This window comes from Nansenia antarctica (genome assembly GCF_963989245.1).
Source record: "Nansenia antarctica genome assembly, chromosome: 9".
NCBI classification, from domain to species: domain Eukaryota; kingdom Metazoa; phylum Chordata; class Actinopteri; order Argentiniformes; family Microstomatidae; genus Nansenia; species Nansenia antarctica.
In genome coordinates, this window is record NC_137679.1 from 3,743,204 (window position 1) to 3,758,939 (window position 15,736).

General features: G+C 41.7%; 2 protein-coding genes across 2 annotated transcripts in view; both read left to right on the forward strand.

Annotated features, from left to right (window-relative positions):
* Positions 1-15,736, forward strand: part of LOC308165161 (NACHT, LRR and PYD domains-containing protein 12-like) — a 436,373-nt gene that overhangs the window by 358,630 nt on the left and 62,007 nt on the right. The window lies entirely within an intron of this gene.
* Positions 5,554-11,331, forward strand: LOC308165278 (G/T mismatch-specific thymine DNA glycosylase-like). Its single transcript, XM_080539430.1, has 8 exons — positions 5,554-6,032; positions 6,689-6,888; positions 7,362-7,431; positions 8,231-8,366; positions 8,824-8,906; positions 9,076-9,170; positions 9,493-9,664; positions 11,137-11,331. Exons 1-8 carry the CDS (start codon positions 5,774-5,776, stop codon positions 11,292-11,294), a joined length of 1,173 nt encoding a protein of 390 aa, XP_080395556.1. The 5' UTR covers positions 5,554-5,773; the 3' UTR covers positions 11,295-11,331.

Below are 15,736 nucleotides of genomic sequence, written 5' to 3' on the forward strand. Positions count from 1 at the left end.
GCTCCGGCGTTCTCAGAGCAGATTTTACGAACGCAGCCACAGTGAAAGCTTTTGCGCTCTCCCCCTGCCAAGTTCTTCTGACTCCAGAGACAATTTACTAAACTATTATTATTATTTATATTATATATTATAATAATTATTAGGCCGCATCAGATAAAAAGGAGGGATTTAGACAAACACAAAAGCAAGCAAGTAATAAGAACCACTTGGACATTCGTGTTATCCATTTATTTACAGGATCGGCAACATGTCAGCCTACTACAGTATTTAATTTCATACACATAACATCTGAAACACTGTTGAATTTTACACTGTTGAAAACGAAGTATCTCTGACAACATTCCTCCAGATCATGTCAATAATCTGTGGAAAAATAAACCTACCGTATATCATCTACCTCACAGTCTGGTGTACTGAGCATACAAATGCTTACAAAGATGCAAACATCAAGACAAACAGCAAGGCATACTGACAGCAGAACATACAGCCACGGGGCATTTCCCATTAGACAAAGGCCTAGACAGGACATCAGAAACAATGGAAATAATTTTGTCTGGCATGTTTTAACTCATGTACACAATAGGATAGTGAGTTGGACTGGTGGTCAGAACGTCATGAGTTTAAATCCCACCACTACTCTGCCCTTGAGCAAGATCATGTCCCCAAGTTGTCCCCAAGTTACCCCCAAGTTACTCTATAGGGAGACTGTCCCTGTAATTGTAAGTCGCTTTGGATAAAAGCGTCTGCTAAAATGGTAAAAACATGTCATGTCAGATCCTGTTGTACTGGTCTTTTTTTACTGGTTGTCCCAAAGCCTAGGACCATGACCAATGGGGAGCCTTCTTTTTGTTTCATGGTCCCAAGCACTGGAACAGCCGACCAGAGCCTACCATTTTTGGCATTTAGCAGACGCCTTATTCCAAAGCGACTTACAATCAATACATTTGACCAAGCAAGTGAATCATCAGTTCACCAGTCGTAGCAGGAAGAGTAATCTAGCTCAGGCCAGGGGCAGTCGTCGTGATAGAAGAAAGAAGAAGAAAAAATATAGACACTGGAGAAACAGTACAAGGGGGGCAGTAGAAGTCTTAGGAGACACAGTATAGGGAAAAGCAGGTGTCTCAGGAGACGCAACCTTTTAAATCTGGCTTAAAACATACCTTTTTAACCTGGCTTTTTCATGTGAGTAGCTGTTGTATTGCATTAGTATCTCAGTCCACCATTATAACGCTATAATGTGTCCAACTATCAGTCCTACCATAGTTTTTTTTCACTGCGTATTTCTATGTCTACAAGGCCTCATACTTCACCATACTGTTTTTCATCTTTTATATAAATACAATTTGATTAATTCATCTCACAAAACAAAAAGACAATTTATGAGTTCCTCAGAAATCACTTTTCTTATTCTGTTTTGCTTCTCTGAGGGTTCCAAACATGTTTAACATGTTCATCAGATATATATCACATATATATATATATTAACATGTTCATCAGATATATGCTGTAAAAAAGCAACCCAGGTCATTGTCCTTGAGAGGCAGCCCGCGCCTGCTCTCTGGCTTTCACTCCCAACAGCTCTGTCCTCAACTCGCCAGGCATGGGTGGGATGTCTGGAATAGTCTACCAGAGAGAGAGAGAGAGACCGTTATTTTTGGGGTTTCAGCATAGACATGGACAGAACAGCATATATACATATCTATCAGTGTCTTTGAGCCTCGGAAAAGCGCTATATAAATATAATGAATTATTATTATTATTACATCTTAAAGAGTAAAACAAAGGCCAAAGAAACTTTGTTTTAGCATAGCCCCTAAACAGATGGGTAAAAAAGCTAAAAGGAAAAGAAACAAAGCAAGAAAAAAGGGATAATAAACATGTTACTACTAGTACATAATATATTCTGAATGGGTATTAAATTAGAAGGTGTCACGTTTCATACAAATGAGAGACAGTTATTTAATTAACTTAAAGACGCATGAGCCTTCAGCGTGGCTGCACCTACCCTCTGGAACTCACTCCCCATAGTGATCCGCAACGCCCCCCACTCTGGACTCAAATCAGCCCTCAAAACCCATCTGTTCACCAAGGCCTTTGGCCCCTAGTCACTGTTTCTGTTTGTTTTCTGTTTTGTCTGTCTGACCATTTCCTCAGAATTGTAAAGCGTCCTAAGGGTTTTATGAAAGGCGCTATACAAATCCAAGTTATTATTATTATTATGAGATTTAATCAGATTCAAACCGCAGACTATAGAGAGGATGAGAGTCGGCGCTCTTACCAGATCAGGCCTGTAGTACAGGTGGACACACTGGGCTCCTGCAAACATGGATAACACACAGGCACCGAACATCCGGATGTACCGGGGCCAAGACACACCCGCAGGCATCTTCACTGGTACGGAGGGGACCACCAGCCAGTTAGGCTACACAGGAGAGAGGACACTGGTATCAACATGCAGTTAAATCTCTGTGCAACAATAATAGGGAACAAGTGGCGTCATGATTTTTCTTTGACAACTTGACCGAGACAAATGTACATAGGTTATCGTGACACAGCTGGGAGACTCCCATTGCACATGAAAGAGCTTTGAGTTTAATTTTTTAAATAAAGTCAGAAATACAATAAAACATGCTTAAATCAGGCAAAGGGTTATGGGTAAGGGTGAAAAAATCGTTGTCCAAGAGTAAAATAAACAGACAAAAAACAAACTGCCGCTCTCCCACTACCTGTTAAGACACCTGTTCAGGTCAATTAGGCACAAACACTCAATGAACAAGACAATTAACGCGATCAGGCGAAATGGTGAAAACATGCCAACTATGCTGAGGTGAACGATGATTGAAAACAGGGCCCCTTTGAAGAAAGATACATAACAAATAGACTACACATTTAGTCAAACAACTGGGAAATGTTCAAGTCACAGCTATCATCAGCTACTGTCACTGACGTTATATGTAAGTAAAGACACTTGACTGATGATGGACTATGTCTATATGTAAGTAAAGACACTTAACTGATGATAGACTATGGCTATATGTAAGTAAAGACACTTGACTGATGATGGGCTATGGCTATATGTAAGTAAAGACACTTAACTGATGATGGACTATGGCTATATGTAAGTAAAGACACTTAACTGATGATGGACTATGGCTATATGTAAGTAAAGACACTTAACTGATGATGGACTATGTCTATATGTAAGTAAAGACACTTAACTGATGATGGGCTATGGCTGCAAGTAAAGACACTTAACTGATGATGGGCTATGGCTATATGTAAGTAAAGACACTTAACTGATGATGGACTATGGCTATATGTAAGTAAAGACACTTAACTGATGATGGACTATGGCTATATGTAAGTAAAGACACTTAACTGATGATGGACTATGGCTATATGTAAGTAAAGACACTTAACTGATGATGGACTATGGCTATATGTAAGTAAAGACACTTAACTGATGATGGACTATGGCTATATGTAAGTAAAGACACTTAACTGATGATGGACTATGGCTATATGTAAGTAAAGACACTTAACTGATGATGGACTATGGCTATATGTAAGTAAAGACACTTAACTGATGATAGACTATGGCTATATGTAAGTAAAGACACTTAACTGATGATAGACTATGGCTATATGTAAGTAAAGACACTTAACTGATGATGGGCTATGGCTATATGTAAGTAAAGCTGTGTTAGCTATGCTAATTGTATGGCTAGCCTCACGTTGCTCCACACTTACAGCTAAACAACTTGTTTAACAAGCTATAAACTCGCATCAAGCCATTCTTATTTACCTTTCTCTCCTCGTAGACTGAAGAAATATGAGCAGCTTTTCACCAGGAAACCTCAGGGAAACACACGACCATCCATGATCCAGTGAGCATAGGTCATAACCTGGACTCTTCTTCTGAACGTTTCAGACCGCTGAGGCAGAACCGACACGTGACCCTCTACCGCCATCTACCGGTAGGTTTTTGCTGTTGCGAAAATGTCCGCAAAGCAAACGTGCTTGTAAAATTCCCCAAATCTCTTGGGTTGAGTTCTGCGATCAAAATGAGAGAAAACCACTTTCGCTGTCTTATAACTGGAGGCTTTTTTACACGGACACGGGTAAAGTAAAGTGTGATCAGAGTTCTGGTTCATGTGCTCACCCCATCCCAGTAGGGGGCGATACGTTACTACCAAAAAAGCCCCCACCAAGACGCCGACCAGACGGAACACCCCCAATGTTCCTAAATGGTCTTTGTTTTGGGTGCACTGATCGCCCTCAATCGGCCCATTTGATGAAAAAGGGATTCTAAACATATGTATGACAGGTATGTCTCTGCACAAAAATCTCTTTGATTAGCACGTTTATCCCCCCCTAGAATTTTCCAAGCAAGCTTAATTCTGTAGACTGGAGATTCAGACTGTTAGAATGAATGTTGGTTCATCCGTAAGCCCTTCCTAGTCTTTTGTGGTGCTGCGATAACGATCAGTGTTCCAAATCGAGACAGATCGCCTTTCCAATACACTCACTGTTGATGCCTTTCGCAGCGAAGGCATGCAATCATTGTAACGGCAACATGAATATTAATTTATTTAAGTAAATCCACGGTAAAGATGGAAGAAAAGCAGTATACGTCACTGACGGTTCCTACGGATTATCTGCAACAGTGGTGAGTTGTTCCACCTCGGATGCATCGGTGTCGGGAGGTTTTTGCATCCAAGGAAAACTATTGTTGAATGTCAGTGTTGGCGTTTGATCTACATGCATGAAGTAGATGGCGTTTTGCATCAACTGCCAAAGCAAAAAAAAGGCTACTATTAAGGTCGGCAGTAGGCTATGCAAGTATTGTCCAAATCAGGGAGACAAAGCATGCTTCTTCCTGCAACACTGTTGACATTAGAGATCACAGCTAGTGTGATCCTGTCTGTGGACAGTGCATACTTGTTACATTGTGGTCCCAGTGCATCATTTGTGGATTCTCATATTCCTCATCATATTCATCAGATGTGTGTGTGATGCATCATTTTAGTGGCAGGCAACTCACTGATGATCAAATTGCAATTACTTTCACATCATGAGCATCTAAAATGAACCAAAATGAAAGTTGCAATGAAATCACATTTGACACCATTCACAGCTAATGACATAAGAAGTATGTCTTATTTACAGTCTGTGTGAGATATTAACGTAGGTAATGTTTCTCCAGACTAGAGTCTAAACTTTGAAACCATAAGTTCATAAGAAAAAAAACATGGTCAATAGCAAACTAATTCATATTTGGAATGAGATATCAATCTCCATCCTTGCATTCCAGTTCTCCACCTTTTTACTTTTGAACTTGTGCACCCACCACACATGCATTTAAAAGCATACATTTGGTGTAAGAAGCCTTGCTTGCACCAACCCAATGTGTTAAACGCGTGGGGGAGTGGTGCACAATTTCACACAAGGGAAAAAAAAAAGTGGAGAATTGGGAAATGGGTATATGTTGACCCAAACTCATGGGGTTCTATCATCATCTCCACCTGTACTCTACTACATGCACCCCCCCCTTTGCATGTGTCCCCAGCACTACCTTAATTAGGCCCCTATACTTTCTTTTATTTATTTTTTGTTTCTTTTTATTTTTACTACTCGATCTTTTCCGTTTGTAAAGCGTCTTTGAGTGTCTAGAAAAGCGCTACATAAGTCTAATGTATTATTATTATTATTATTATTATCATTATGATCATATCCCATTGAGACCAGAGAGTACACAGTGTCACCCCAGTCCATGTCTCTTGTCTTCTTCCTTGTCGGACCTTCCAGGTACCAGTCCACGCAGCAGCACCCCCAGGCCCAGCATGTGATGCAGTACCACAACACAGGCCATATGGGTCACTACATGGAGGGCTCCAGAGAAGACCGGGTCATGACAGAACTGTCTGTGCACCAGGAGCTCCCGGTCCACCAGGAGCTGGACTTCCACCATGACTTCATCGGCCATCAGGAGCCCATTGTCCAACACCACCAGCCTGTGGACACATCGCAAGGTACAGCGTTTCTTTCTCTATTCAAAAGACACAGAGACACACACACACAGACACACACACAGAGACACAGAAACATAGACAGACACAGACACACACACAGAGACACACACAGATATAGACACACACACAGAGACACACACACAGAGACACACACACACACACACACACACACACAGAGACAGACGCACACACACACACATTTTAAATGCTTTATTTACGTCCACATAAATACAAAGTGCATTAAGGACATAAACACTATCAGTGCAGTCAGTTCACTGGGAGACATTCAGTTACGTTTGTGACTGTACAGCAACCATCGTACACATACAATATTAACACCGAGGATGTTTCAGATGTAGGTTAACAGATACAATAGCATTACTGTACAACTGTAACACACACACACACGCCAAAATACACACATTTCACCACCACCACCCTGACCGTACTTTATGACCTAATGCATCGCAAGGTACAGCATTTCCTCTATTCAAAAGAGACACACACACACACACAGACAGACAGACAGACACACACACACACACACACACACACACACTTTATGACCTAATGCATTCACATGCTGCTTTTCCCCCAATTAACGGGACAATCAATCAATCCAAGTTGTCTCAAATTCTTTCGCTTCTGTCCAGCAGCTCCTACTCCAGGAAAGAGAAAGAGAGGCCGGCCTCCCAAACAGAAGCCAGAGGAGGGCAGACCGCAGGAGGAGTATGAACAGAGCGAGGCCTTGAAGAAGGCCAAGAGGACACTCAACCGCTTCAACGGCATGTCAGTGGAGGAGGTCATGTCGAAAACCCTGCCAGACATCATCGCCCACAATCTCGATATTTTGATAGTAAGTAAGACAAGATTTAGAAGAACCCATTAGAATGCCGTTTTTCTTTCAAAGTGTGAATATTGATCTGGATGTGCAGTCAGTCCTTACAACGTTTCATAATATCCGAATGTAGACTGCAAATAGACATTCCTCTATTCAAAAGAGACACACACACACACAGACAGACACAGACACACACAGACAGACAGACAGACACACTCAGACACAGACAGACACAGACAGACACAGACAGACAGACACAGACAGACACAGACAGACACAGACAGACAGACAGACAGACACAGACAGACACAGACAGACAGACACAGACAGACACACTCAGAAATACTCAGACACAGACAGACACACTCATACACACACATACACACACAGACACAGACACACACAGACATACACAGACATGTAAATGTAAAATAGACATTGTTTTCCTGCTTGTTACTGAAGTGTTACACTTTGATGTTCCCTCTCAGATTGGGATCAACCCAGGCCTGTTGTCAGCTTACAAGGGACGTCACTACCCAAACCCAGGAAACCACTTCTGTATGTAGCGCTCTATGTTTTTATATTATTTACATACTGAACATTGAACCACACTGTACATTTACATAGAGGTCATACCAGCATAACTACCAGTAGGACATTGTAGGCACAATATGTAAAGCACCCTGTGCATTCGTGCTGAGAAGGGTGCTATATAAATAAAGTTTTACGTACTTTACTTATTTTTGCACTTATGATGTAATAGAGTCCTGGGAAAACTGTTGCGCCTTACTTTGTCCTTCCTCTCTTCCAGTAGTTGGTTGCAGGTGTGGTAGTTTAAAAAAAATGAGAGGGCAGCAAGTGTAGAAAAACTCGCACACTACATCAACTTTAAGGACGACTCCTTACACCAATGGTTCTCAAACCTCTCCTCGGGGACCCCCAGCCGCTCTCTACACATTTGATCTGTTCCACCGCCAGCACACCTGATTCAACTGATCACGTACAAAGCAATTATGAATTGAATCAGCTGTGCTGGTGGTGGAACAGATCAGATATGTGGAGCGGCTGGGGGTCCCTGAGGAGAGGCTTGAGAACCACTGCCTTAGACAGAGACTAGAAAAGAAAAAAAAAACTTTCTTTTATCACGCTCTTAAAAAAAAGTGCAAAGTGCTCTGGTGCCAAAAGTGCAAGGTGTTGGGACAAACGCTTCGGTCATCATCCGTCTCACAGGGCCAGTGTGCGAGTTTTTCTACACTTGCTGCACTTATGATGTAGCAGCGTAGTAAGTAGTGTGTAATAAGGTTGTAACAGCGTAGTAAGTACTGTGTAATAAGGTTGTTCCTGTCTCTGCCCTCAGGGAAGTGTCTGTTCCTGTCGGGACTGACTGACGAGCAGCTCAACCACATGCACGACCAGGCCCTCCCAGAGAAGTACAGTATTGGCTTCACCAACATGGTGGAGAGGACCACACCAGGAAGCAAAGACCTGTCAAGGTGTCAAAGCCTCTTCTTTTGTTCAAATGTATACAATTGTAGTCAGTACTCAAGTTGTAAAAAAAAAAAAAATCAGGGGGGATGGTGGATTTGATCATATGGGGACAATTTTTGCATCCCCACAGCGTCAGTGACTTCAGTGTCAGTGACTTGGTAGAAATGTCATCGCATGTGCTCCCTCGCCCACAGTATTTTACTCAATATGTGCTAAGCTAAATGTTGAAATAGCAGTAATACCACGTTCATTGATAAAATGACATAAGGGATGGAAAGGGGGGATGGCAGTTTTAGAAGGGGGATGATTTTGACCGTTTTTATTTCAGGGGGGATGACATCCCACCCTCTACTTGAGTGCTGATTGTAGCTAGGAAAAGCACTGGCATCATATTAACTACCATTACGGTAATTAGTTTTCTCTTTCGGGTTTCACAACTAATAATTTAATTTATTACCACAGCAAAGAGTTTCGTGAAGGAGGCCGGCAATTGGTGGAGAAGCTGAAGAAATACAAACCATTAATTGCAGCATTTAATGGAAAATGTAAGCATATTACACTCTACAGTATACTCTGTAGATGTAGTTTTCCTATTGGTCTCTACAGATGAGATATGAAATCCTTTTTTTGTGGTTATTTAGACTGAGCAATTTAGTTAGACAGAATAGTATTTGATGCCAATAACCCGTTTTTTCCTGTTCCTTTTTTTCGCAGGTATTTATGAAATTTTCAGCAAAGAGATCTTCGGAGTGAAGGCAAAGAATCTTGAGTTTGGTTTACAGCCCTACAAAATTCCGGAAACTGAAACAGTAAGTCCTCTCATGACAACTTCAGATACATTGTTTCATACAGTTTTTGCATAATTTCCCCATAAATGTCAACACATTAATTATGTGAAAGTTCGAGTTACACACACATTTTTTTTATTTTTTTTTTAATGTTCACTGATGGTCACCAGTCTTCCAGGGATACTTTGTTGACCACTTGTTGTTTCTTGTTGAGTCGTTTTATTAAATTGTTGAGCACTTTTATTAAACAACAAGTGGTCAACAAAGTATCCCTTGAAGACTCGCCCTTTTGTTTGTATCGTGACTAGCCGTCCTCTCATTGGCCGCGGTCTCTGTCGTACAGGTCTGCTACTTGATGCCCTCCTCAAGCCCCCGCTGTGCCCAGTTTCCTCGTGCTCAGGACAAGGTTCACTTCTACATCAAGCTGAAGGAGATACGGGACCAGATCAAGGGGGTGGCCGCCAAAACTGAAGTGCAAGAGACAGAGTACAGTTTTGACTTGGGACTTGCCAAAGGTAAAATGATTGATCAAGATTGAGAAATATTGTGGCCTGGGGGGGTCCAGTGGTCTAGCACCATGGCCTGGGGTGGTCCAGTGGTCTAGCACCATGGCCTGGGGTGGTCCAGTGGTCTAGCACCATGGCCTGGGGTGGTCCAGGGGTCTAGCACCATGGCCTGGGGTGGTCCAGTGGTCTAGCACCATGGCCTGGGATGGTCCAGTGGTCTAGCACCATGGCCTGGGGTGGTTCAGTGGTCTAGCACCATGGCCTGGGGTGGTCCAGTGGTCCAGCACCATGGCCTGGGGTGGTCCAGTGGTCCAGCACCATGGCCTGGGGTGGTCCAGTGGTCCAGCACCATGGCCTGGGGTGGTCCAGTGGTCCAGCACCATGGCCTGGGGTGGTCCAGTGGTCTAGCACCATGGCCTGGGGTGGTCCGGTGGTCCAGCACCGAGGTCGACAGTGCACACATATGCCCATGTCGGCATGGGTTCGAATCCGGCCCATGCCCTGCTGACATGCCCTCTCTCCCTTCTTCTCCTTACTTTCCTGTCTCTCTTCACTGTATCTGTCCAATAAAATGAAAAATATGAGTGGGACTGCCCTACGCAAAAAAAAAACGTAAAAAAAATAGAATTCTGATTGAGAATTATTGCATACGATGCATCAGATGGATACTTTTCATAAGCAATACATTTTTGAGTTGTTCGGTTCACATTTTAAAGGCTAACAAAGTGTTAGGGTACTTGATTAGTTGAATCAGGTGTGCTGGTGGTGGTGGAACAGATCAAATATGTGGAGTGGCTGGGGGTCCCCGAGGAGAGGTTTGAGAGGTTTGAGTACCACTGATCTAGATTGTGGTTATTGTTTGGTCACGCAGTCTCTAGTGGCCAACAGATGTTATAAAACCACCTCTTCAAGCTTGCCTTCACCAGTTAACCCTCTCCCCATCCCCTTCCCCTTCCCATGTGTCCCCAGCACTACATTAATTAGACCCCTATACTTTCTTTTATCTATTTTTTGTTTCTTTTTATTATTACTACTCAATCTTTTCAGTTTGTAAAGCGTCTTTGAGTGTCTATAAAATAATAATAATAATAATAATACATTAGACTTATATAGCGCTTTTCTAGACACTCAAAGACGCTTTACAAACTGAAAAGATGGAGTAGTAAAATAAAAATAAAAAATAAAAATGCTAAAAGAAAGTATAGGGGTCTAATTAATTTAGATTACTAAATCTAAATATCTTTGTAGGACAATCTACTCTGTATACTGCAATGACACCTAGATTTCGAGCGAAGAAGCGGCGAACAAGCAACGCCAGCGTCCTCTCTCGACCGGCATTTTTTAAAAAGTGAAAAACGTTTTCATGCAAATGCTGCAGCTCAAAGTGCTCCATATAAGCGCTATACAAGTCTAATATGTTATTATTATTATTATTATTATTATTGTAAAACGCCTGTTCTTCTTCTTCCCCTGCCCCACAGAGGACGCAAAGAGGATGGCAATCAAGGAGGAGCAGGTGGACCCGGAGTACGAGAACTGTGGTGCGACACGCGGCGAAGACGCCAAGCAAAGTACCAGCTACTGCAACATTTCCTCCACCAAAGAGACAGGCGAGAAGAACCTCCTCTTCACTCTCTGAAAGTCAAACAACAGTGTATCAGTAGACACTAGGCTACTGTCCAGAGTAATTTTATACGATACATTGTTCATATTGTGGCCCGATTTTGTTGTTTTGAGACGACGTATTTTCTATATGCCATAAATGTAATTAAGCGTTATGGAACGAGAAGCCGTGGTATATTGTGGATGTTGGCACGGCTAGCGGGGTGGTTAGGCTCGACGCGAAGCAGAGTTTTATACAACGGTTACCACATTTATGTCTCTAAAGAAAAGAAAAGAAAGACAAGACAAACTTCTAATTAATGTATTTTAATGGGACTATGTTTTTATTGTGAGTGTATTCATCCGCTGAACAGTTGTTTATCGGTTGCTAAACAACGGTAATAATGTAACTTTGATAACGGTAATATATACAGACGCGGAGTAATATGAAAAGATGTGTCAACATTCCATTTAGCCGTGCGTATGTCATGAATATCGGCACGGCTGGAACGCAAACTGACCAATACAGACAATGGACCAAACTGACCAATAGAGACAATGGACCAAACTGACCAATAGAGACAATGGACCAAACTGACCAATAGAGACAATGGACCAAACTGACCAATAGAGACGATGGACCAAACTGACCAATAGAGACGATGGACCAAACTGACCAATAGAGACAATGGACCAAACTGACCAATAGAGACAATGGACCAAACTGACCAATAGAGACAATGGACCGGATCTATCCGTTGTGTAACGCATGTTTTACTTACTTCTCGCAGGAATGGCCACGAAAGACCAGGCCCCCCCCCCAGCAGCAGGCCACATGCCATACGACCAATGGATGACACAGTCGTTCGCGGACCAGATACCGGACATCAGTTGTAACAGTAGCAATGTACCTCAACCTCAACCTCAGTTGGGAGCAGAAACCTTCTGAACCAAGTACAGAAGAAGAAGTAGAAGAAGAAGAAGAAAAAGAGTCATGGGGGTCAGCGTTACTGAGGCATCATAATGCATGCGTACACTAGAGGGAGGCTGGAGGAGAAATGACCGATTATGACTGGACTCTCATTTTCAAAAAAAATCCTCTCTTTTAAACAGCCCATTTTTTTGTCTTAATTTTTTATAACTATTTATTGCATTTCATACAGCATGTGTCCAGTGTCTTATTTTTATATTTTTAAAGAATGGGATTTTGTCGTATCCCTCACTTGTACATGTGGAAGTGTAACTGTGGAACTCTGGAATTTTCAAGTTTGTTATTACAGAGATATTAAATGAGTTGCAAAACTGACATTGACACAAATTCTGTGTGATATCATTGTTTTGTTTATTAGGATTCGGTATTTGGAATTGGGGATGGTACTGGGGGGGTATTCCATCAATGAAAGGAAAATCCAGGCTTATTTTCTCGTGAGATTTATCGAAAATAAGCCTGGATTTTCGTTTAGCAACGTTGATGGAATACCCCCCTGGTTAATAATCACTGATGAGATGAGTGCATTACCCCATCCGCAATCAGCAAAACATGCAACCCCTATTGGGCCACTCCTTCAAATTCATAAGCCACGCTCTATATGAAATGGCTGACATATTTTGTAGCTATATATTATTAGTTAACATTGTGTTGATGATAAACAATAGACTAACTATAATTTGGGTTATGACAGGGACTTTCTAGCTTAGCTTTTTGCTAGCTCAGCCCTGCCCCAAGGAGCCTGTTTAGAACCGTCCTCGCCGTGCACTTCACCCCAGCTGCCCTTTACCATTCTTTTTGTAGGTCACCTGATGGCATCGTACAGTTGTTGAGTGACATTCGAACGAGTTGGCGGTCGTCCCGGTCAGAGACTTCGTTTTCGCCCTCTGCTGCTTGACCTTGTTCTGATGAACCGCTGTCTTTTTATTTTTAAGTTATTTTATTTTATTTTAAGGATAATAATAATAATACATTTTATTTGTAATGCACTTTACATAAAGAAATCTCAAAGTGCTAAAGGATGGACGCTCTCTGTATCCCTCTGCCAGTAAAGCCAGAATTTAACCCTTCTTTTCCTCACTCAAAACTTTTGACATTTGTTTTTATTCCAATAACTTTTGAGGTACTACTAGCACTGTTTTTTGCTATCCAGCTGGTCCTATTACAAGAGGGTAGTGATGACCACAGCAGTGTGTTCTTTTTTTAATACTTCTAAATACTAAAATTGGTTTCGGTTGATCACATAATCAGTATTTCACCAAGTAGAATGAGGTGTGCCTGTGTTGGCATTCAACAGACACTGGAATGGAATGGCTGCCAATTCAGGGGTGAAAGTGGTTTGAGTTTCTTACAGGAACTATAGGCTACTACCCCAACCTTCATCGTTTCATATTGTTCTCCTCCTGCCCCCAGCTTCATGCATCCCTGAACACACACATCGTGGTGTTGGTGTCGAAATTAGAAACACTTTAGGGCTGCCAAGTTTCACCAAAAGTTTGGAGTGAGAGTTTTTGGTGGTGGAGCGACGCAAAACTGTGCACGTTTTGTTGGCGGCGGCCCCTCTCTCCCACACAATTATTTGTGCTAGTTTCCTGCAATTTTAAACCAGCACAAGAAATGAAAATAATTGGAACATTTGATAAAACAAGAGAAATTCAGATAATATATCTTAAGTCTTAATAAACAAATACAGTAGCCTACAGAGTCTAAAACAAAATTGGGCCTCATCAAGTTAACTCAACCCCTTGGTCAGCAGCAGAAAGACCCGTGGTCATCATCTTATATACAGTGCATTGCTCATAGATCTATCATGTTATACAGTACATACCAGGGTTTTTCCTGGGTCAGAATCAAGCCTTGGAGGTTGATGTTGTGCGCGCGCAGTGCGCCCAATTTTTCTTTGAGGGACCCCCAATTGTTGTATTTGAATTGTAAATTGTAATTATTATTAATAATAATAATAATATGATGCGATTTGAAAGTACCAGTAGGCTACCAGATACGTATGCACATATTTTGCTACCAGGGTTGCCAGATGGAATTGACAATTTCCAGCCCAACCAGTCTAAAAGCTGTCGAATCCACCCGTCCAGTGTGAGCAAAAGTAGCCCAATCTGGCAACACGGCTTGCTTAAGGAAGCATATAGTGGACTAAATTCAAATGTTAATGCAATTTGAGATTGCATTTGCATGTTCCACTTTTGCATGCATTCTTTCAGACAATATTCAAATTCAAATGCAATTCTAATGAGCGGATGTGTTTCCTAGAACATATACATGCAATTGCTAATCACATTATTGCATTACAATTTGAATATTGATTCAAATAACGCAGGCAAAAGTGGCAAATGAATATGCTATTTTGGGATTGCATAGTCATTTTCACATTAGAATGAAAGTTTGAATTTTGTCAGCTACAAAGCGGATGTGTTTACTAGAACATGTAAATGCAATTGCGTATCACATTATTGCATTACAATTTGAATATTGACTCAAATAACGCAGGCAAAAGTGGCAAATGAATATGCTATTTTGGGATTGCATAGTAATTTTCACATTAGAATGAACGTTTGCTTTTTGTCAGCTACAAAGCAGTGCATGACTTTGAAAATTAAATGTCAAATGGCTTTGCATTATCATTTTAATATTGACAGCGAATGTGCACATCAGGTACATGAAAATGAAAATCATTAGAATTGCATTTGAATTTGAATATTGTCTGAAAGAATGCATGCAAAAGTGGAACATGCAAATGCAATCTCAAATTGCATTAACATTTGAATAAAGTCCACTATATGCTTCCATACGGCGCGACTGTAATCCCGGTCGGACTGTCTCAGTGCCCAGTGCTGCCCACCCAACCACATCGCGTCGGGTCTACTGTAAAGCGGGTTAACATGTTCTTTTCAAAGGTATTAAAATAGACACAAGGAAACATAACGTCAACCATGTGTTTCCTTGTTGGAAATTATGGATCGTGAATCGTGATTGCTTCTGCACTCTGCAGCAATCGGATTTTGATTGACAGGCAGCTGCATCTCTTCCCCCAACGGCGTTCCGGCACAGAAAGTCTTGCCGGAACGCAGCACCGGACCGTTCCGGCCCACTTTCACCTATGGCTGCCATACATATAGAGATGCTGATTTAAGAAAAAGAAAAAAATCAGATCTGTATTCAGTATAAGTGTTATCACTTTAAATGTTTCACAATTTTTTACTTCTCTGAAATCAGTGAGTAGGAGTCTCCCCTAGTTCTCCCCTAGTTACAATTGTACAGAACGATGAATACTGTTTACCATTTACTCCCGAAATCAGCATCTGACGAGGCGGCGAGTTAAAGTGGACATGTCACAACTCGTTAATTGGGGTATACTGACCGGAGTATAAACTACTCCGACATGGAGCGTCATTCTTGCAGTTCCTCGCTCTGGACCTCGTATCTCCGAGTTTCCTACAGCTGCTGAACGCACCATAAAGCCTTTATTCCGACAG